The sequence below is a fragment of the Rhipicephalus sanguineus genome, chromosome 4 (genome assembly GCF_013339695.2).
Source record: "Rhipicephalus sanguineus isolate Rsan-2018 chromosome 4, BIME_Rsan_1.4, whole genome shotgun sequence".
Classification (NCBI taxonomy): domain Eukaryota; kingdom Metazoa; phylum Arthropoda; class Arachnida; order Ixodida; family Ixodidae; genus Rhipicephalus; species Rhipicephalus sanguineus.
Genome location: NC_051179.1, coordinates 21085250 through 21106965, shown reverse-complemented (window position 1 = coordinate 21106965; position 21716 = coordinate 21085250). Strand labels below are relative to the sequence as shown.

At 45.4% G+C, this 21716-nt stretch overlaps 1 protein-coding gene across 1 annotated transcript in view; it reads left to right on the top strand.

Annotated features, from left to right (window-relative positions):
• Positions 1-21716, top strand: part of LOC119389572 (neprilysin-1) — an 84383-nt gene that overhangs the window by 19951 nt on the left and 42716 nt on the right. The window contains exon 2 of the mRNA XM_037656895.2: positions 18674-18798. Within this exon, the coding sequence (XP_037512823.1) occupies positions 18674-18798 (125 nt within the window). The remainder of the gene's footprint in view (positions 1-18673; positions 18799-21716) is intronic.

Genomic DNA, 21716 nt, shown 5'->3' with positions numbered 1-21716 from the left:
CGCCATTCCATGCACGTTTGCTTCCAGATTGACCTCGCCTATCAAGGAAGGCGGCATTCGATCGGGAGTCTGGCAATGCCTTTGAAAGAAACTATACAAAGGTGTTGTCCACTCAGAATGTGTCTTTTGCGTGGTCGGGAATCTGTTCCGGCTTCGAATGGCACGGTGCCGTAGCCTTGCGATGCAGTGTTGCCGCTATTTGTCGAGCAGGAATGCTCGTAAAGTGCATTCGCAATTGCTTAGGCTTTAGTGGACATTGAGTCTTCGGGTGGCGACAGTCATAGCTCGTCTGACTCATCGCTACAGTGGAACCACACTCAGAGCAAAAAGAAAAGGAAGTGATAGTATAGGAGGTCTCTCCCGATGGCCTATCGAGTCCTCACTTGCGAACGTCTGCAAAGAAAAAAGAAATGCGGAGTGGAAGATTGTGTAGAAGGCATTTGCGTTAACGAACACCATGTCCTCGAATTATATGCGTTGTTTCTTTTAAAGACGATAGTCTTTCTTGGGGAACTTAAGCGCAGAAATTTTGGTCTGTCTTTCTGTCTGTCTTTCTGTTTGTCGGCACGTCACTCGATTCAGCCACTCGGCCAAAGTTGAACCACTTGCCCAAAGGCCAGCCATCTTGAACGGCTGACTAGGTTCGTACTTGTGTATATTGTCGATCAAAAAGCAAACATTACGCATATCTGAGGCCCAACATCACTAGGTAAGTATTAGGTGGTGTGTTCCTTTAATAGAAAATACATAGATACGTAATTCTAGGGACCCTAGTTTCATAAGCTGCGCTGAAAATGCGACTGCGCCGAAACTTGGCTTCCTCCGTGCCCTCTGCACGAGCTCATTGTTGTGTTTCGGTTTCGGTTCAGTATTGCACTGTACGAGTGCCATGGGGCGCCGCTCTGGCATTCCTGCTAGGGAGCCTTCATGTGTGCGCGCCCCCTCCGACGTGAATATAAAAGAGTGTGTAGAGAGTACTCGTTGAGTGCGGACGTTTCTTCTGCTTCGGAGCTTCGCGCCAAACCGCGTGTTCGGGCTGGCTGGCGTCCCCGCCGGTCGCGTTGGTCACCGCCGGTCTTCGCCTGCTGCTGCGCCGGGACTACCAGCCCGCAACGCAGCATTCACGTTTCCCGACGTATTGCCAGATGGCGTTCATATCTCACGCAGCGCCTCTTCTATCGTCTTTAGACGACATTTGCAGCGAAGCACGCAGATACGCGGCAAATTTTTCTTTTGTCTTTAAGTACCAACACTGCGATAATGAAGGTATCCTGGAAATATTGCAATCTGAGGGGGGAAAAAAAGCTCGCGCCACTTTTTTTTTTTTTGCTTGTTCGAGACAACCAATGAAACCAAACAGATTGTTAGACCGAGGAAAGCATGGGGGGCATTAGTTGTTGTGTTTCAGTTTATTTTCCCTCTGGCAAATAGTGTTCCACAATCGCCGCCTTGACTACGAGTAGCGCAGGCTAACAGTCCCAGGGCTTAAAACGTACATCAATACCTAAAAAGGGACGTCGGAACGCCCTTCGTCGTAGCTCCATTGGTAGAGCATAGGATGCGTAATTCGAAGGTTGTGGGTTCGGATCCCACCGACGGAAAGGGTGCCTTTTCGTGCACTTTAGTCCTTTTCAATTTAGGTCATAATTATTACACTACAGGTAACCGCAATAATTAATGCCCCCTATGATTAATGCCCCCTATGAGCCCCTCGAACAATTCCCCATCTTTCGCTTTCCCATTTGTGCGCCGGATGGCTGGGATCCGTCGTCGCATGCTTTTTAGCATTGGCGAGAATGCTGTAGACAAATGGCAAGATGCATAGGGAAATAACTAAGATTGTACCATACTCGGCACAAGCATTGGACAAAAGCAGTTGATTCCACGCTCACTTCACAGGCATGGCGGACATTGAAGATAAGCAACACATTAAGCGACATGGCTTTCGGATGATGAACACGGAATTCGCGAGGGGTATTTTCTTTTGGCAACTTAGTTGGGCTTCACTAACTCGCAAAGTGAGACGGGTTTAAGCGTTCGTAGGTGGGCTAGTTGGTTCGTGAACATTTATGGCATAAAAGCGTAAAATACCGGACAGTGAAACAGCGACAGCGATACACATGACACAGCGATGACTATCAACCGTTGGTAGTCATCGCTTTGGCCTGTGTATTTCACTGTCCCGTATTTTGCGCTGCTGTGCCACCAATATAAGAGTTCTCAACGAACACGCGATATCCCTGGCGCTCGTGTAAAACGAAAGCCTATGCGAGAATATGGAAACTCGTACAGCCAACGCACTTTCGTCCGTCCCCCACTGACCTAGCAGCAGCGGTAATCATAAAACTACCACAAGCTTCCTCATCCGGGATAACCTCCACAACCGTTTGTGCGATGCCACTCAGTGTGTTGCATTCGAGAATGCCATATACCGAAGCACATTGAACGTCGTTTATCGTGGGCCTCAGTGTAGAGGGCTAAGGGTACGACACTTCTTTATGACCCCCACCATAGCCTTCTCCTGATGCGTCCCTTGCGTGACTGCCGCCAGAGTCGTCGCGTGCACGTGTAATCCATGGCTTGCACGTAGTGTACATACCAGGAGCTCTACGCCTCCGTGTTCGCTCCTGCAGAGCTAGGCCACGTGGATGGATGCAGCAAGTTTCCTTCCTCCCTCCACCTCGCTTACGAGTCGTCGCTTGTTTTACGCGTCACTGGTCAGCCCCCCCCCCCCCCCCCCCCCCCGCGACGGGTGCGACTCGATGAATAAACATAAAAAGAAAAAGTAAGGGCGATGTCGACAAGCTCGAGTACGGCTTTAATGGGGCACGGCTCAGTGCCGCCGTCGCCGCCGGCCTGTTTGAATATGCAGCCAGTGCGTGGCAAGCAATACACTTGCTTGCGAAAGACTGCGCCAAGAAGACGACGACGACGACTGTTCCTCAGCGAAGATCTGGACGGAACGTGTTGCGTACGTGAAGTTGCAGAACGGTCCTTAGAGACGCTGTGTACGTATGGGCCTGACACAGTGGGTGGTAGGTGCATCTAGGTGTCGTGCTTAAAACTGTAAGGAATTGAAGGAGGCGCAAAGAAAGTGAGAGGGAACGAAGGAAGGACGTAGAGGTTATCTGGATTTTGTCCAGTTCGCTACCTCGCACGTGATCATGAAGGGAATGGGTTAATAAGAGAGAGAGAACACAAGTCTTAATGATTCTCAAGTATGTTGCACAACACTGGCGTAGCCAGGGCGGTGGGGGTGGGGTGTTCAAACCCCTCCCTCCTCTTGAGAAATTTTCAATTCCGCTTGTGACTATAATATGCACGTACACATACAAACGCACGCACAAACGTACGTGAAGGAGGGTTTCTGAACACCCCCCCCCCCACCCCTCTCCCTAAAAAAACAAAATAAATTCTGGCTACGCCCCTGGTGCACAATGCCTTCAGCCAATGTCTACAGCACAGTCTACAGGTAAACGCTGAGCTGTTCAGCAAATATGGACTTTCCATGAAACCTCGTCCAGGAAAACGTGGTCTCGAAGTCTCAGCGGTTTGGAATGAAGCCTTGAAGCGAGCAGTATTGGAAGGAATCGTGAGCTCCTCGATGAATATAGCCAGCATGTGTCCAGTTAGTCGTATGCGTATACGGCTGTTGCCCAATTCTTGCACTATAGCCGTGATGAATCTGGCGCCGATTACGTCCGACATTCAGCCTGGCTTTTCCTTGAATTTTTTCAAGGAAAACAGTAAAGAAAAATGGACATGAATCATCCCACTTGCTCACCACACCGGAGATTCCCAATGACGCTTAGGTGCTGTTCATTCGTAATTAAAATCAGCATTGCGTAATGAAGCGTCTTAAGAGGTTTCATTGCGTCAAGCACGTCATCGAGTACAGCTATTTTAATTGGGCATTTCGCAAATGGAATTACCGAGGGTTTTTTCTGCCAGCCCATACGAACGAGGCAATTTCGAATTTCCTCGTAATCAAGGTTGGTAGTGCTCTGCTTTCGCCAACATTGTGTATATCCATAACGTAGCCTGCTGGGCGAGTTGGTTTATACTTGTCCTGTCTGGTGGTTCATCGCTGTCTTCGGTTTGTTTTCGCTTGTTCCCTCTTACGAATTTGTGAACAGTTCGCGCTCACTGTGGTATGCATACATTTGCTAGCTTAGTTGGGTCCAACGGCGCGAATCTAGAATCGCATTCCGCATACTCCGCGTTTTATAACTTTGTTTTCAGGAACATGAAGTAAATACAAAAAGAGAGGACGACGAGGAGGAGAATAAGAATAACAGAAAGCGGGCTAGACACAAAGTATTCTGGGGGTTTTATGTGCTAAAACCACGATATGATCATGACGCCCGCCGAGATGGGTTAGTAAGTATTGTTTTTGACCACCTAGGCTTCTTAAAGCTGCGATGCGTTCTTGCATTTAGTATGCAAGAACGCGCCGATGACATTGTACTGCTGGCCGACAACGCAAAACTACCTGCTGCAGCTGCTGGGAATATGGTCAGAGGAAGTACGGGCCATCAGCCTACGCTGAAACTCTGCAAATTGACGTGCAACATGTCGTGACCCTGGTGAGTCAAGAGGGGTACATGCAATACACCAAAAACAGACACATGCTCCAGGGAAACCCTGTAGAATGGTCAAACACTTACAGATACCTGGAAGTGATGCTTTCTGCTGCACCAAACTAATACGAGAGCAAACTCAGGGCCGAAGGCAGTAAGAAAACGTGCATTCATGAGCTCCAGGGAACATTGAGCCTTTAATGGATTTGACGTCAGTAGAGAACTGTGGCAATCATCAAAAGTTATCATAGCGCTAGCAGATACCGACTGGAAAGACACAACGGGACGAGCGCTAAATTTCAACTGAAAGTGCTCGTCCCGTTATGTCTTTCTCGTGCGTGTCTGCTAGCGCTGCAATACATTTTGATGCATTTAACCAACCAGCCCGAAATTCTTGCCAATCAGCTGCAGTCCCGGCCCTGACTTCTGCAAACAGTGGGCTGTGCCTGTCATCCGGGACACGCCAGTCCCTGGAAATACGTCGGGGGGAAGCATGTAGGATGGTACTGGGGGTCAACGGCGGCGTGCGACACGAGGCGTTTCAAGGACACGCGGGCTGGTGCTCTTTTGACGCTCGTGAGGCAATCGCTAGACTCTCGCAAAATGGTGACAACGTAACACAAGGCGAAGAAACAAGGGACAGGAAAGAGCTGAACTCTTCTACGAGCGAAGATTGAGCGAATTGCCAGACGGAGACTAGGCTCTTGAGGTGCTTTAAATACATCTCATTTGAAGTGCACCAACATCAAGTGGATGCTATCCACGAAACGCCTTGCCGAGCTGTACGGGGTCGCGTCGTACGAATTGATGCCGAAACAGGGAGCGCCGCCTCATGCAGACGCCGCTGCAGAACAGGCGAATGAAAGTCCGGGAAACAATCCAACAGACCGAAAGTGCGAGCTGCGCGGTCTTCATGGCCATCCTTTTTCGGTGGGCACCGCAACTAAACCTTGGCCATCCGTACTAGTATCAGAAACCGTCAAGTTCTGGTGATTGGTTTCTTTTTTACTTATTGCCTCATCTGCAGCAGTTGCTTCCTCGAGGTATGCGCTTTTCAAAGCTAACTGAACATTTCCTCCGTATCTGTTTCATATCGCGCCGATGCAGCGCAGCTGGAGTTCCTCGGTCCCTCCGCTATTATTTCGACCTAACGAAGGCTGCATACAGCGAGCTTGACTACCTGCTTGCGTGGTAGAAGGCAACTAACGCGTCCCTTAATTGGCCTAACGGAACCACCTAGCCGGCACCCTTGGTTGAAATGACGAGGCTTTCCGAACAATAAAACTCAAGGGCTCGGACCAAACCTACCTGCTTTGTAGCCTCCAACGCATAGTGACCGCCGCAGCGTCGACGAGAATAGAACAACCCCACGGGGGAGAGGGATGGATACGAAAGAAGGGGGGGGGGGTGCAAGACACTGTGGTCACGTGACTGAATCCTTCAACCCGCGTTCAGTCGGTCAGCGTTCGGCCGCCGACAGTTTGTTTCGAGAACCGGACAAAAGGAGTGGACCGACGGCGTCGTAGCCTGTTATGCGAAAGCAGTCCGAGAGGGGAAGTCTCGAGAATGACGTCACGAGTTCTTTTAAAAGGATCCTCAACTCTCTTCTCGAGTTAGCGTCCATGACAAAGAAGCCACACACGGCCTGTCGCCGCGCTATCTTAAATGGGCATTGAATGGCGCGATTTGTCCGCCGCAACTGAACCGTCGTCGGGCTCACGTTTCTTCTCTCTCTGTCTTTCGGAGGCTTTTCATTCGCCACGAGGTCGTGGTTCTCAAGGCCGATTAAGGCGCGTCACTGCTTCTTTATTCTACATTTATTATTTTCTCTTCGAGTGTACCTCGCTGCTGTCGTCTGGTTTTACCCGTGCTGTCTTGTGTCGCGAAGGCAGTTGCAGAGATTTTTGGTTATTGAAATAATGATTAACGGATGAGCTTATTCTACTTATTTGTTTATACATGCTGTCGATACCAATAGCGATCAGACGATTGGATTAATTATACACAAGGAACGAACCAAATGAATCGAAGAGACAATTAAGCCAGGGCAAGCATAGCTCTCTGTCTTTCTCTACCGCGTTTCCCATCCCTTGGTAACCATTTTGTTGATCTTACTGTCTACCGGTTGTATGTCCTACGCATTACGTGGCCAGCCCTGGTCCATTCCTTTCGTTCGATGTGAACTAGGATATCTGCTGCCCCTGCGTGTTCCCTGACTCATTCTGCCGTCCTCTGATCCCTTAATGTTACTCCTATACATACTGTCAATACCAATTGGGATTATCAAAGGAGGGTGAAAAATCGAGCAATTGGATAAATTTATACAAAAAGAACGAATGCATTGTGTAACATATGATGCTGTTACTAGCATTAGTAACAGCAGTAATTAATACCGTGAGTAACTCAGGGACATACTCAAGAGACAGGGATTTAAATAGGGCTGAATAAAACAATGCGAAATGTAATTCGATTTGCTGATAAAAGGCATACTATACAGGTATCTCATTTAGAACCAGCAGGATAAACTTCTGGCGACGGCTACCATTTCCACTTGCGTTTGTCGATTTCAAGTTCATAACAAAGCCTGCCAATGTCAAGAAAGTTATCCAGCGCTAAATTTTGCGACAAACACCCAGAAAGGCATGACAGGACGGACGCTGTGTCTATGTGGCTGTGTGCGCGAAATAGTGATGCAGAACTATCGATGGTACTATCGATACTATCGATAGCTGAGTCACTATCGAACTATCGATGGTAAAAAATACTATCGATAGCGCTATCGATAGTAAAAAATTCGATGGTACTATCGACAGTATAAAATGAACAGCACGAACTCATTGCAGAATAAACTTGGTTCCCCACAAGCGTGATACATAGCGGAGCCTGAGGAGCAGGCTGAAGGGCAAGAAAGTTTACATACTTGTGTTCTTTACTATAGTGCTTTGCTTGCACATGATCACAAAGTCAAACTATTCATCTGTAGCGGAAAGGAAGGCATTACATGTGGTGGAACAGCGCGGCTTCAAACTTACATTGCATTTTATGATTTCAAAATTAAAAAAAAATATATCAAGATCTAGGTTTTTATTTGTAAGTATTTGTATGCGTCAAACGTTGCTAACAGTCTTTGTGGGTGAAACTCGAATACATCAAAACAAAGCAATAAAAACGCATGGCAGCAATATCGCTAGTACTATGATGGTACTACCGATTGCACTATCGATAGTTTGTCGATAGTAGTACTATCGATAGTTTGTCTACACAATCGATAGTTTGAAAAAAAAAACTATCGATGCTATCGATAGTCAATTTACCGATAGTTCTGCATCACTAGCGCGAATGCCTGGGGCACACAGTTTTGTCAGGCTCATTTTCCTTCGATTTCAGCATGCAAGTCACCCGCCACGGTGGTCTAGTGGTTAGTGTGCTCGACTGCTAACCCGAAGGCCGCGGGATCGAATCCCGGCCGCGGCGGCCGCATTTCGATGGAGGCGAAATGCTCTAGGCCCGTGTACTTAGATTTAGGTGCACGTTAAAGAACCCTAGGTGGGCGGAATTTCCAGAGCCCTCCTCTACGGCGTCCCTCATAATCATGCCGTTGTTTTGGGACGGCAAAACCCCAACAATTAATATTATTAAGCATGCGTGTCTAACCAAACACGCAACGCCTATGAAAACTTGCGCAGGGAACCAAAAAATTGGCCGCGTATCTGCGTGCTTCGCTGCAAATGTCGTCTAAAGACGATAGAAGAGGCGCTGCGTGAGATATGGACGCCATCTGGAAATACGTCGGGAAATATCAGTGCTGTGTTGCGGGCTGGTAGTCCCGGCGCAGCAGCAGGTGAAGACCGGCGGTGACGAACACGACCGGTGGGGACGCCAGCCAGCCCGAACACGCGGTTTGGCGCGAAGCGCTGAAGCATAAGAAACGTCCGCACTCAACGAGTACTCTCCACACACTCTTTTATTTACACGTCGCCTGGGTAAAAGGAATGCCAGAGCGGCGCCCCATGGCATTCGTACAGTGCAATACAGAACCGAAACCGAAACACAACAATGAGCTCGTACAGAGGGCACGGAGGAAGTCAAGTTTAACGCGCAGTCGCATTTTCAGCGCAGCTCAAGTAACTAGGGTCTTTAGAATTACGTACGTATGCGTTTTCTATTAAAGGAACATACCACCTAATACTTGCCGAGTGATTTTGCGCCTCAGATATGCGTAACGTTTGCTTTTTGATCAACAATGTACACAAGTATGAACCTAGTCAGCCGTTCAAGATGGCTGGCCCTTGGGCAAGTGGTTCAACTTTGGCCGGGTGGCTGAATCGAGGGACGTGCCGACAAACAGAAAGACAGACAGACGGACAGAAAGACAGACCAAAATTTCTGCGTTTAAGTTCCCCAAGAAAGACTATCGTCTTTAATAATGATGAAACAAGCATCCCCACTCTGTCCGATTAGCATGTCCAGAGCTAATATCGCTGTTTGCTTGGACAGCTAAACAAGCTACGCTTGTGACATCGCGACATAGAAATGTTATCATAAGACAACTTTTTTAATTATATATTTTTAGAGGGTACATGTATGTGTATATAGGGCCTTGAATCATTGGACCAGAGCCAGTATCGCCGTCCGTAGCGTCGCTGCAACGGCCTTGCATTTGACAGGCTGTGTTGTTTGAACCTGCACGACCAGTTGAAACTGGCTGGTTGACATCATAATATTATTGTTTTTTGTGGCTCAGAAAGAAAAATGTTTTTCTTTTTAACTCGGGGGTAATAATTGAGGTTATATTTTGCAACTGCCTTTCATTAATGCAGATAGGAACGAAGCGTTCCATTATAGAGGATGGTGGAAGGTTTGTTATCCGTATTCCTGTTTTAAAAAACCAGCCGAGAGTGTGCATTTAATTGCTGTCGCAGTAAAATGCGTGGCAAAATTGCGCGACAGACTTTGTTTCAGGCGACAATCTTACGAGAAAGAGCGCGAAAAGGCACTTGAGGAAACGCGTAGCTGGAGCTCCTTCAGAAACAAGTTTAATAACTTAAGAATAGTTAAATAGTCAACTCTGAGTAACGTACTAATATAAGTTAATTCATTCGTGGATAAAGCCGGAAAATTACCGATGGTCATTAGCTTATTTTTGACGGCATACGTTGCTTCTATCGAGTAAAACCACTCAGCACACGATCGAGAGAGAGAGGGAGAGATGAAAAGCAAAAAAGCGAGGTTAACCTAGTAATAGTAACCGGTTTTTTACCCTGCACAAGGGGGAGAGGGATAGGGGCATAGGAAATAGGACAGAGAGAGTAATAAAATAAAAATCAAACCAAATAGGCACACAATGTGCACAAAGCGATTAATAAAAGTGGTTAAGGGAGCGTTTTATTTCTTCCTAAAGAATGACAAGGTAACATCCGGGCGCAACAACAGCAATGACGACGCAGGTTATCAATTCTCATGACCGTGGAGACATTCTCTATACGCTCGTGTCTACATAGTGTATAGTGCTTTAGAAGATTTCCTGTTTTCCTTTCACATTTTTTAGTTCTTTAATTTTTTAGTTTACTTCTTTCAGTGGAGTTACGAATGTATGGTTTCAGGATAGCCTGCTTTGACGCAACCAGCTTTGACATATTAGCATACCCAAGTAAAGAAATTAACAGTAACAGTAACGACGACCACAAATGACGAGCCCTTTCGAAAGAAGCATCAAAATGTTCCTGGCTTTCGTTCTGACATTTTTAACAATATTCTATCGTAATGATGAAATCAGCAGTCGAAAAATTGAGACAGCCATAATTGTAACGACATGCGAATGTACTTAAACTTAAAAGTAGTGCTGCATATTTCCATGCAACAGTACTCTTCAGGCTGCCTCAGTAGCAACGTAAACCAACAAAATAGTGCACGAAGACCAGTAAACATGAAAAAAAAACCCATAAAAAGCGATTATTAGAAATAAATCAGCAAGACCAAGAGCGCTAGCACGAAATAGAACAAGTTTCTCTGTATATATTGACGGAATAGTCTTTTTCTATATTGTATGCCATCGCTTAAAGAGAGGGTGACGTTCTGTGAACGTCCTCACACTGTCCGCAGGTCGCAAATTTTCATTTCATGCCTTGTACTCGCGCCCTTTCATCGCTGTCACGTGTACCGGTAGCCACCGCATTCAACGTCACTGTCGTGGCGAGAGCACGGAGTCATGCACCGATCTGCAAGGACCCGAGCAATCGGCAACATATCGGCCGCACAAAGGCCACGGAGGAAATGCAAACACGTGTCGTATACGTCCATCGCGTGTCGGCGGCTCTTTCCTGACCACACAAACGCAAAAATAAATATATATATAAATGAAGAATAAGCGGCGCGTTATTGTCAGGCGCTCGGCAGCGACATAATGACGGCTTCAAGTACGCGCGTAATGGAGAAGAAACAAAAAAAGCGCGAAGCAAATGCGGAGGTGGACGAAGCTTACGCGTTGTCCTGTTCCTTGATGTTCGATCGCAAGGCCCGCCTCTATTCGCCGAAGCTGTCGGATGATTGTTGTTGCACGGGGATGCTTGTACTTTGCCTTCGTCAGTTGTGCAGCGGCGAGTACTCGGCTAAGGTGTCGGACAGGAAAGGCGGAGGTATACGTGAGTAAACCCTAAATTTGTACGCCATTAGGCGTGTTTTATGGTGATACGGGTAACACCGTTTTGCGGTTATAGCACTTTTTTTTTGCATGACAACGAGCGTTAACTACAGATAGCGTTGGAAAAGTAGTTATTATAAATTTTGTAGTAATTAATACCGTCTGGTGTGCGCAGAAATATCTAACGCGAGTAGTTGGTGGCGATGGCAACGATTATTTAATTATTATCGTTTTCGAGTCAGTTTTTTTTTTCTGTTTTTTGCTTGCGAGAAAAAGCCAGCAAACAATAAAAAAACTATTTGTCCCCGCGTACTATAGTTGATCATATCTCTAAAACATTAAGCCTTTTGACAATCAAATAACGTTTGAGAAGCGTGGTTAACTAGGCCAGTTAACAGGAGAAATAACATTTATTCGTTAAAAAAAATTTCATCTAAAAGCTTCTTGATTTTATAATGTATGTATATAGGATCCTGTCGATTTAGGCTCTTCTGATGACTTGAACGGATTTCTGTATACTGGGCTGCATTTCTGTATCTGTAATATGGTGGCACGTTCGAATACCTCTTGCGTTCAAAAAAAAGTTAATTCTTGGGTAGTAAATGCTGAGATCACGATACCGAATAATGGGAGATTCCGGATTAATTTGACGACCTAGGTGAACGGGCGTCCTTGCATTGCGCCCCCACCAAAAATTCGCCGCGGAGGCCTGGAATCGAACCCGCGTCCTAGATCTTAGTAACGCAGTATCTTCACAAGTTACCACGGGAGTTCATTAGTGACGTTGTATGCGATGTTCAGAGATTATGTGAACTTGTTCAAGTAAGGACCTTCAAGCAAAGATGAATCTGTTCCACAAGTAAGGTTAGGCCTCCTTTTAATAACGTTCATTCTTTCTTTCAGCCCTCGCAAACACTATCAGCATCATATTTTCTGAGCTGTAAATTACACCTCGAAAGTCTCAAGGCTGTAACAGCATCATCAGCTTCAAGATAACCACCAAAAATGTTAAGAATATCTGAGATCTACGTATCTCTTGCGAAGCCAAGTTAATCAAGACAGGATGTTGCGGTATAGGAAAGCATTTGGACCTGCTGGTTTTCCCCCACCAAGGAATGACGTTTGCTAATGATACAAAGGCGGATAAGTCCCCGCGTCTGTATGGCTGGGTGACGTGGCCTTCTGCTATGCAAGGTCAAGGTTCGACTTCCTGAAGCGGCGGCCATGTTCCTATAGGGTAATAATGCGAAGTTGTTCGGCGCGGTTACCAGCCGTGGTAGCTTAACGGCTAAGATGTCCTAAATGGGAGGACGCGGGTTCGATTTCCCTCTACGGTGGCCTCATATCGATGGTGCCGAATTGAAAAGAAACGCCCGTGTACTTAGGTTAAGGTAAACGTTAATTAATCCCAAGTGGCGAACGCTAGTCCGTAGTTCCCCCCGCTTCGGCGTGCCTCATGAACACAACGTAAAACTGCAGAATTTGTTATTCGAAGCAGTCGGTTTGCAAGCGTAACAATAAGTAGTTATGTCAACCATCGCTGAACATGAGACGAAAGTGGCAAGTAAGCGAGAATATAGATCACGATAAGACGATAGGTGCAATCAACGAAAACCCGCCACGGTGGCCTAGTGGTTATGGTGCTTGACTGCTGACGCAAAGGCTGCGGGATCGAATCCCGGCCGCGGCGACCACATTTCGATGGAGACGAATTGCTGGAGCCCCGTGTGCTTGGATTTAGGCGCACGTTAAAGAACGCCAGGTGGTCTAAATTATCCGGAGTCCTCCACTATGGCGTCTCTCATAATCATACCGTGGGTTTATGACGTAAAATCTCTAGAATTATTATTATTATTATTACAATCAACGAAAGTTGGTAGGATGATTTTGCCATGTATACGGCACCCTATCCTACCGAGCTTGAAGAGAATGCTTAAACTGTGTTAATCGCGATAACTGGACACGCCGCAAGTGCTAAACTTCCGTACTGACTTCACTTGATAAATGTTTCTATGAATGCACATGCGTATCACCTATGGTCAAATCTGAAATCAGGACACAAAATGTCGTCACATCGAAAACCAACGAAGTAGCCAAAACAACATTCCTTCGAAAATAATGCGAGAAGTATGTCGAGCTAGAACAGATAGAACAGATAGCGGAGCCGAAAGATTAATCAAACACACCAGAAGCAAACAAACAGAAGCTATGGAGCGCAATAAAATTGAAATTCAACGATTCATTCTAGTTAAACGCGTGAAAAAAGAAGTGATCAGCAAACAAATAAATAAATAATTTCTGTAAGGGCGAATTTCGGGGTCTTGAATGCAGTTTTCGAGGATTCCTTTTTTGCGTGTGCGTTCTTCCGTACGTTCTTTTGTATTGCATGTTCACGACCATTTTTCGAGAGTACATAGAAGCAGCCCATTTGCTGTTCCGTCCCAGTTATTCGACCGCAACTTTTGAGTGTTCTAGAGCTTTTATTTTTACAAAAGTAAGCAAAAGGAATCTGTAAATCAGTGGTCATTCAAGCGCGAAGCGAAGGCGAAGAAATTCTGCGGCACACGAAACACGCAGATCGATAGAACGCAGGACGAGGAAGCACAAATTTAAAACTGAAAAAAAAAAACTTAAGCTAGCAGCGCGAACGATGTGCGTAAAATAACAACTGGCGAATCATTAGGGAAGTTTCTGTTCGACCAAGACACGATGAAAAGAGAATAGCACCCGTCTTGAGCCTAGCTGTGTATATATGAATCGTTGTACGTTCCACGTCATTCTCAAATATTTGCAAGCGGCAAAGTCATTTAGGTTAGATTTATAGCTTGCAAGCTGCAGCGAGAAGATATATACATCTACGTTAAAATGAAATAGCTAAACATGGCTTCTCAAAGAAACGGGGAACGGTGAAAAGTAAACAATGTGACATGAGCTCCGAGTAAAAAACGGATTTCGATTAGCTGCCACTGACAGTGTACTAAAACCAGTGTGAACTGACGTAAAACAGTGTTCCCGGATGTACATAAGAGCACGGCACCGTTAATGCTGTTCTAGGAGCACGTTACCTTAGTCGAACTCTGCAGTACATCGATAGTGTGACGTGCCACTCTATAAACGGCTGCACTTTGTGTGCATTACGAGAAAGATTAATTTTACTTTATTTTATTTACTACAACTTTTTTTTTGCAAGATAAGGGTTTTTCAGCTCTCTGATGTTGATTTCCTACACTTCTGTTCATACATCAGAAGCGTATAGGCAAGCAACGTTCGAATGCTAGTATGTTGAGTGCGGATTTATACGGGACTTATTTAAGCGCACAGAATGAAGAATGCTTTAAATTGGATGATTCGGAGGTGCCTGTCCTGCATGGTGAAAAATGAACTTTTCGAAGCTTGCTTTCCTGGATAAGTGGAAGCGCTTTTTTTTTTCGTAGAAACCTAACAAGGAGGTTATCGATTGAAAACAGCTAAAATTTATTTTTTTTTTCGTTCTTTCCTGCAAGTCTTGGTGATAAAGCGGCAATCCGAGGATTTTTACAGCATGCTGTTGGCTTTTAAAATTTCCTGAGATTAATCTACGCATCAAGTGATTGTGTGTCAATGTTTATTTTTTGGTTTTTTTTGTGTTTTCCATTGTGAACACATGAACAATTTTTCGCTTGAGAGGACTGCAAGAATATCAAGAATTGAAGTTATGCAAGTTGCTGACTCTACGTTACGTTACGCTACGCTAAATCTACGCTAATGTCACGTACCTTAAACCGTAGATGATTCGCCTAGCAAAACTTCTAAACTTTATGTAAGTTTACCATAGCAGTAAGGTAGAAAGGTGGGCGACTTGGAATACATATGCTAGCATATGATAAATGACTTATAACACACTGAATATATATAGCACACTGAACACATGCCGATCGCGGAAACTCATTCTCCGGTGTCATGGACTGTTTCCATACATTATGACTGCAGCCTCCACACACGCGAAGTATCTTCAATATGGGTATTGACTAGTAAGATCGTTCAAAATGAATATTCTCAAGACTTGGCTTTCCTCTTCAGCTGTGTACCTCAGCGTGCCCTGGAACAGCTGATCGAGCATAAATATAGCATCACGCAGCGCTTGACGAGCTGAATGATGCTACATTACATATATCGTTCCACGTCTCGGAGGCACGGAGCCAATCTATGCTGTGGAATCATTCGTGAGTTTGCCCACGTGCTCTTGGTAAAAATATGCAAACACAGCCCTTTCGGGCCGCTGGGCACATGCATTCGGAAGGTGCTCAAATAGTAACGAAGAGTCGGGGACTCCGTTAAGTCCGTTCTACCACAACTTCCGGGTTCAACAAAAATTTGATGAAACTGAGGACGTAGCGACTTCGCTTCTCTTTTATAGAGCACTTATGTGTCGCCTTTGCTGGTATTCCGACAAAACCGATCGAATCATATGTCTCGAGATAGTTCTGTTGCTACCAAAGCATTTCGGCGCTTTCGCGAATCGAAATGTGGGATGAGCCTGAATTAAAATTCATGAGTATTTTGGATGCGAATGTGTATTTTTGGATTGAGCGGCAGATTCACTTATCTATTGGCGGTTGGGATGCGTCAGCACAGTTACGTTCGGAATACGCGAGAACATACGGTTGAATGTCGTCCCCTATCCTGTCGCCGAACCATCTTCCAATGCCGTCTGTCTTGGCCGTAGAATTTCACTTAAATTGTTCGAGATCAGTTGGTCGAAATTGCGTACGGCATATGTTTCCTGCGGCAAATGTGAATTACTGCCTGCTCGCCGCTTCTAACTTGATAGATTGTGTACATTTTTCAAAGACTAATTGGCTCTGTAGAGAGAGAGAGCGAGAGAGAGGGGAAGAGGATAAAAGGCAAGGGACGTAAATAACATCTTGTCACCTTTGACTAAGTCTGCGTGGGGAAGAAGGATAGAAGAGAGAGGCAGAAAATCTTAACTCGCGAATACGTTGTCGTGGTTCCTCAGAAATATTGGCTTTTACACCAATTTTTCGTGTCCCTAAGCACTCTGGGCCTGATAATACCGTCGTGCGCTTGAATCTAATCTTAAAGCTGCAAAGGTCGCCACCACGATAGAGGTGATCACTGTATTTTGATAGCGCTCATTGTAGTATTCAAGAAAAAAAAAAAGGAAAAAGTAAACGCCTAGCATATGCCTCAACCTACGAAGCAATCATTTGAGTTACCACGATGTTGCCACATTTACTGGCCGGACTTCTTTTTCAAACAAACAAAACAGAAGAAAGAAACACGAGAAGCATGTCTAAAACATATATATTCTGAACACTTCCTTCGAGTACTCTAACCGACCATCTCTACGCTGCTTCAACTGTCCGATAGACGAATCGTAACTTGTTTGTTGCAATGCCACTTTTTAGGAAACGCAACTCGAAATCCGAGACAGCTCCCAATCGGAGTTTCGAAAATGTGAGACCGGGAAGTGAGCACCGTGGTTCCATCTTGGCGAGCGTAAATATGGTACTCCATCAAGTGGCAAAGACATGCTTGCCTTTCGGGACGGCCAGATTTGTCAACGTTCGCATGTATTCGTGAGAGGCCATATCTTACGAAAGCAAGATATGGTCCGGAAACCGTTGCCGCAATTTTTTTTCTTTTTTTGTGCTTCTTTCCTTCTCTTTCTTTCTCCATTGCTGAGCTATGCGTCAGAGCAACACAGATAGTGCTTGCGCCAATAGGCGACGAGGAAGACGAACAGATCAGTCAAAAGAAAGTTTCCGGAACCTCTTCGTATTTTGTTTTTTCCTGCGAAGGTATCGATGCTGTTGAAAAGATGCTTTCGAAAACATCCTGAGAGGTTTTTGACCGTACGTGTGCGGCCCTCAGAGGAAAGGGACCTTCACCCTTTTTCAGTTTTCATTCTTTTTTTTGTTAGCACTGATATCTTCCTTCAATATATAACTAATTCTATCATGACTAGTTTCTGCACTTCGTTGGTGGTGGCAAGGCACTCCTCACCAGGATTATCGTTCGTGGCTATAATTTTTGCGCTAAATTGGCTACTTTACGACCCCGTCCGGCGACGAAAATTTCAGGTTGGCTCCATGGTTACTTTCTGGCTACTTTTGAACTTCTGTTTTGGGCGCATTAAGTAGCCATTGTTTTTATTATTTGTAGATAAAATGCACTGTTTCCAAGCTTTTCTGTCGTGTTAGCAGATGCGCGTGCATCGTCCTACAACTAGAAACCTGGTGCGCACCGAGCCAACCCAACGCAACGCGTGGCGAGCCTGCATAATACGAAGGGGCGAAGTTGCTGCGCGTGTAGTCGTGTGAACTTGGCAGAAACAGAAATTCCAAACAAAATGACTGGGCTGTTCATCTTCAATCGCATTTCACTGTTTGAAGCTGTTTGATGTAAACTGTACTAATCAAACGTGGTCTGTGGCGTCATGCTAAAGCTGCTTCAACGTGTAATGTTCCTACTGAATTGTTGGCTGGAATGTTCTAAAATTACTCTGTATCTGGGGAGAACTCTATCTGTTCTACATGAATTATATGGAGGCGCACTGAATTTATTATTTATTTGCAACTTATTTGTAGCTTGAAGGCCAATCAAGAGTAGAAGAAATCATGGTCTTATTTTGTATTGTCTTGGTTGCATTTAACAAGGTATCAATTATTGTTCGATAAGAAAAACTGCACTCATAATACAGTTTCTGTTCCATGTGGCTGCAAATGTGGCGATGAAATTAATTGGAATGGCTACTTTGGCTACTTTTTCCTTGAGTTCTGGCTCCTTCTCACTCGGCCCAACGGCAACCCTGCGCCTCACTCACTATATCGATGTCACAGTAATACAAAAATTCGCAGCGAAAGGACTACTTCTCTTATAGAAGCATCCCACTGATGAGAACCATAGGAAGAAGCCGAACCGAAGCTCCTTTTATTTTTTCCCTTGCAGTCTCAGTATCATCGAAATAGGACACTACAGAAGCTAAAATTCAGAGGGCAGAGCGTTTTCGATGGGAAGCACGCACTTCGGAAACCACCATCGCTATAATCGCCGCATTCGCCTGTACGCGCTGTCTTTTGAATGCATGGGATGCCGCATGGATGTAAAATTAAAAAAAAATTTACGCTATTGATGCCCTGAAGTGAAAGAGTGAAATTCAAACGATGAATACGGGAATGTTCATCAGAAAAGCCAGAAACTTTGTGCTCTTTGAAAACGACTGGTTTCCGCGAGCTTCTTTGACTGCATCGTGTTCTCCGAGCACAAGCATATGTTCACGGTGTTCTTCTGTTCCTCTTTTTCTGTTCCCCTTCCCCGTTGATTGATCATCTAAGAACCATTTATTGTAAGGACCTTTCTGGTACTTGCATCGCAATTCAAATACTATTCTTGTTCGATGTATACGTATAATACAGTGCCACCACATCACGCTGTCTCTGTGCCATTGCAGTGGCCGTTCCTGGTGGAACCGACGGACAAAGATGGAACGGTGCCTGCTAGTCAGCGTTGGGTTCCTCACCGTCATCGCCATCGTGCTCATCGCGACCACAACGCTGGCCATGGCCAGGCCGAAAGGTGCGAATACATTCATGTTCTTGTTCCTCATAGATTTCTCATACCCACTACAGTAGATTCATGCTACATAACGCCAAAGGCGATATTCAGATCTCTTCCACTGCTGTGAAGATTTCCAGCTGGGGAAGTTGTGACTGTGGTGGGACTGGTATAGTGCACATGAATATCACTGTAGTGAATTTATATATTATCCCTTCCCCCTGTACAGGGTAGCATACCGGTTATGCCAAACTGGTTAACATCCCTGTCTTTCCTCTCTCCCGTTTTCCTTCCTATATATTATCCTTGAATATATTGAACGAATAAAGAGATATACATTCAAATGTCGCGGTGTTTCTCTTGCGAATAACCAATAATATAACGGCGGTCTCAATTTCAAATCCTGCAGTAAATGAGAAATCTCGTTGTTTCAAAAGTACGAAAATGGCACGACGTTTGTTTCTTATGCAAATGGTATTGTCTTTGAGGCGAAATTGTTCACGTCACTGTGCTGTGTCAGGTGAAATCATGCTTCTTTATGGTTACTTTTACGCCATGTCCATTATTTTTTTCGACGAAAAGCGCTGGATTAGCCAAGCTAATCGGTTAGCCGAATATTGTTGTTCTACGCATCTTTTTGTCCGCGGATGCGATCCGCCAGAACCTAGCCCCGTACGGATTTGCTGTAGAAACAATGTTAATGCCATCATGTGTACAGCTCAACCATGACAGCCTATTCTGATCGTAATATGTACCCATGCTGCAGAACTGTCCTTTCTGTAAGCCTCTGCGCAACATTCGTGATTCGCACATACAATAAGTTCAATAAAACATGGTTTCTGTGGTCACCGCGCCCGCCACCGTGATATTGGAGTCCAGTATTGAACTTTAGTTTTATGAAGCCCTGTCCCTGGAGGCAGGTTCAGGAAAGGAAAGAGTTAGCATGTACTTAAATGTAGCACAAAGCCACAAAGAAAACCGCTCAAGGAGTTCCTAGGAGAGAAAGTTCAGCAGTTCAAGGCAAGTTCTTTCCGTTTCTGGAAGCCCCGAAAGAGTACTCTTCAGGGGAGATTGCTGTGCCAGCACGACTGACTGTATAAAAGGCTAGCAAGTGGTAGCGCGAAGGAAAGATTATCGACGAGTGAAAGCTGTGGAACAAGTCTAATAGCCAAACGATTTCCGTGTAAGTACGCCAAGTGAAGATAGAGTCAAAGGAAAAGAAACGTTGGCAGCTTCATCTTAGTTCAGCTTCGCGTTATGTACTTTGACATAGTTGCCAACTTTGCCTCACTTACCGTCAATACGTGTACTGGCAGTTCCCAGCCGAGTTTGGCGTCATAAAAGCAGTGAGAGTTTGGTGCAAAGTAAATTCCAAGGCACCCAAGAAAGCGCAGAAACGTAAAGTGGAGGCATGAGAAGAGTTACTGCGTGAAAAAAGATTGAGAATATATTAGAAGAAACACCGTGTCGTATGGTCTTCTGGGCTGTTGCCACAGTTACCGGGTTCGGCTACTTTGTGCCAAACATGCAACATTGAGGCTCTTTCACTGCAAAGAATTTGGCAAATAAGAAGCTTATCCACTATCGGCTCAACGTAAAACATTTGCGTCTCTAATATCACAAGTGATGTTAAAGCCTTACTGAACACTGACGTTTTCTATTTTGTACGATAGCGGCTTGACTTCTTCGTGCAACTCTCAATAATTTTTTGTTTGTTTTTGGAGCTTATGAAAATACGTCAAAGGTCCCACCCGCGCTTTATGTGGAACACCCTTAAAGTTATCGCCTCTGTGTGAACGACATTGGTGGTCACGTGGTTGGATTAAATTTTGACATTGGTCTCAGGCAAATTCGAGCTGCAATGCCATACGTCGAGTCGTTTGTGGCAGTCTAATGAAAAACACCCTATAGAGTGTGGCAAATTCAAAAGTTAACACATGATCAGCATTCAGACAGCTAAAGTTAAATTATTGAGTGTCAAAAGCGCGACGTGACTATGAAGCTTGGCGTAGTAAGAAGAATACGGATTATTTCAAACCACCGCGGTTTCTTTAACGAGCGTACATCGAAGTATAATGGCGTTCTTGCATTTCACCCCTATCGAAATGCGGCCGCCGTGGCTGGCAATCGAACCTAAGTCCTCGCTGTTAACAGCGCAACGCCATTGCCGCTAGGGGTACATTCAGACAGTAATTTACACAAACGTGTAATCCCGAGAACTATCCACACGATGCCGCATTGCTTTGAGGCGAATGAACAAAATGAATATTTAACATGAAAACGGGCAATCTGGCGTTATCTTTCTTATTGGCAAGACTACACGATAGAAACTACACGCGGAATAATTGGGCGCCAAGAATTTAGGTGTCTGTGTCACGAGGTTCTGCATATTAAGTGCTTTTAAAAAGTGTACGAACTATTTAAGTAAAACATAAAGTGGCGAAAGCCCAGCGAGGCTCTGGAGTGTTAGGTGACGTAACGAAATTAATAGGACTGAGGATATTCCGCACTGGGTGCCGTGTAACGTTCCGGTAATGCCTCGCATTTATCAGCGAAGACCTTGACACGAGAAACTGCGCCGGCTGCCAAGCTTAAAGCGATCGTAATGGATCCTCTGCATCTCCTGACCCTCGCAAGTTTCCCGAAGCGAACAGATAACGTGCGTATGCAGCGACGGAGAAAACCGGAAATTTTCGCAAAATCCGAGCAGCGGCGCGTACGCAGAGGCACCATGCAACTCTTTGTAGAGCAGGCTGATGTTGCGCGGCCGGTTGGCGCTGCGCGACTTTCTGGGCGCTTTCGGTGGCTTCGTGCGTCGATCTTTGTAATTAATGGCGCCGTCAGCGTGCATGCAGACGGAGCTATCGAAGCGATTGGCGAAATGTCTACGCGAGCGCTCATGACGCAAAAATGAGCTGTTGAGCACGCTTCCTGTAAGT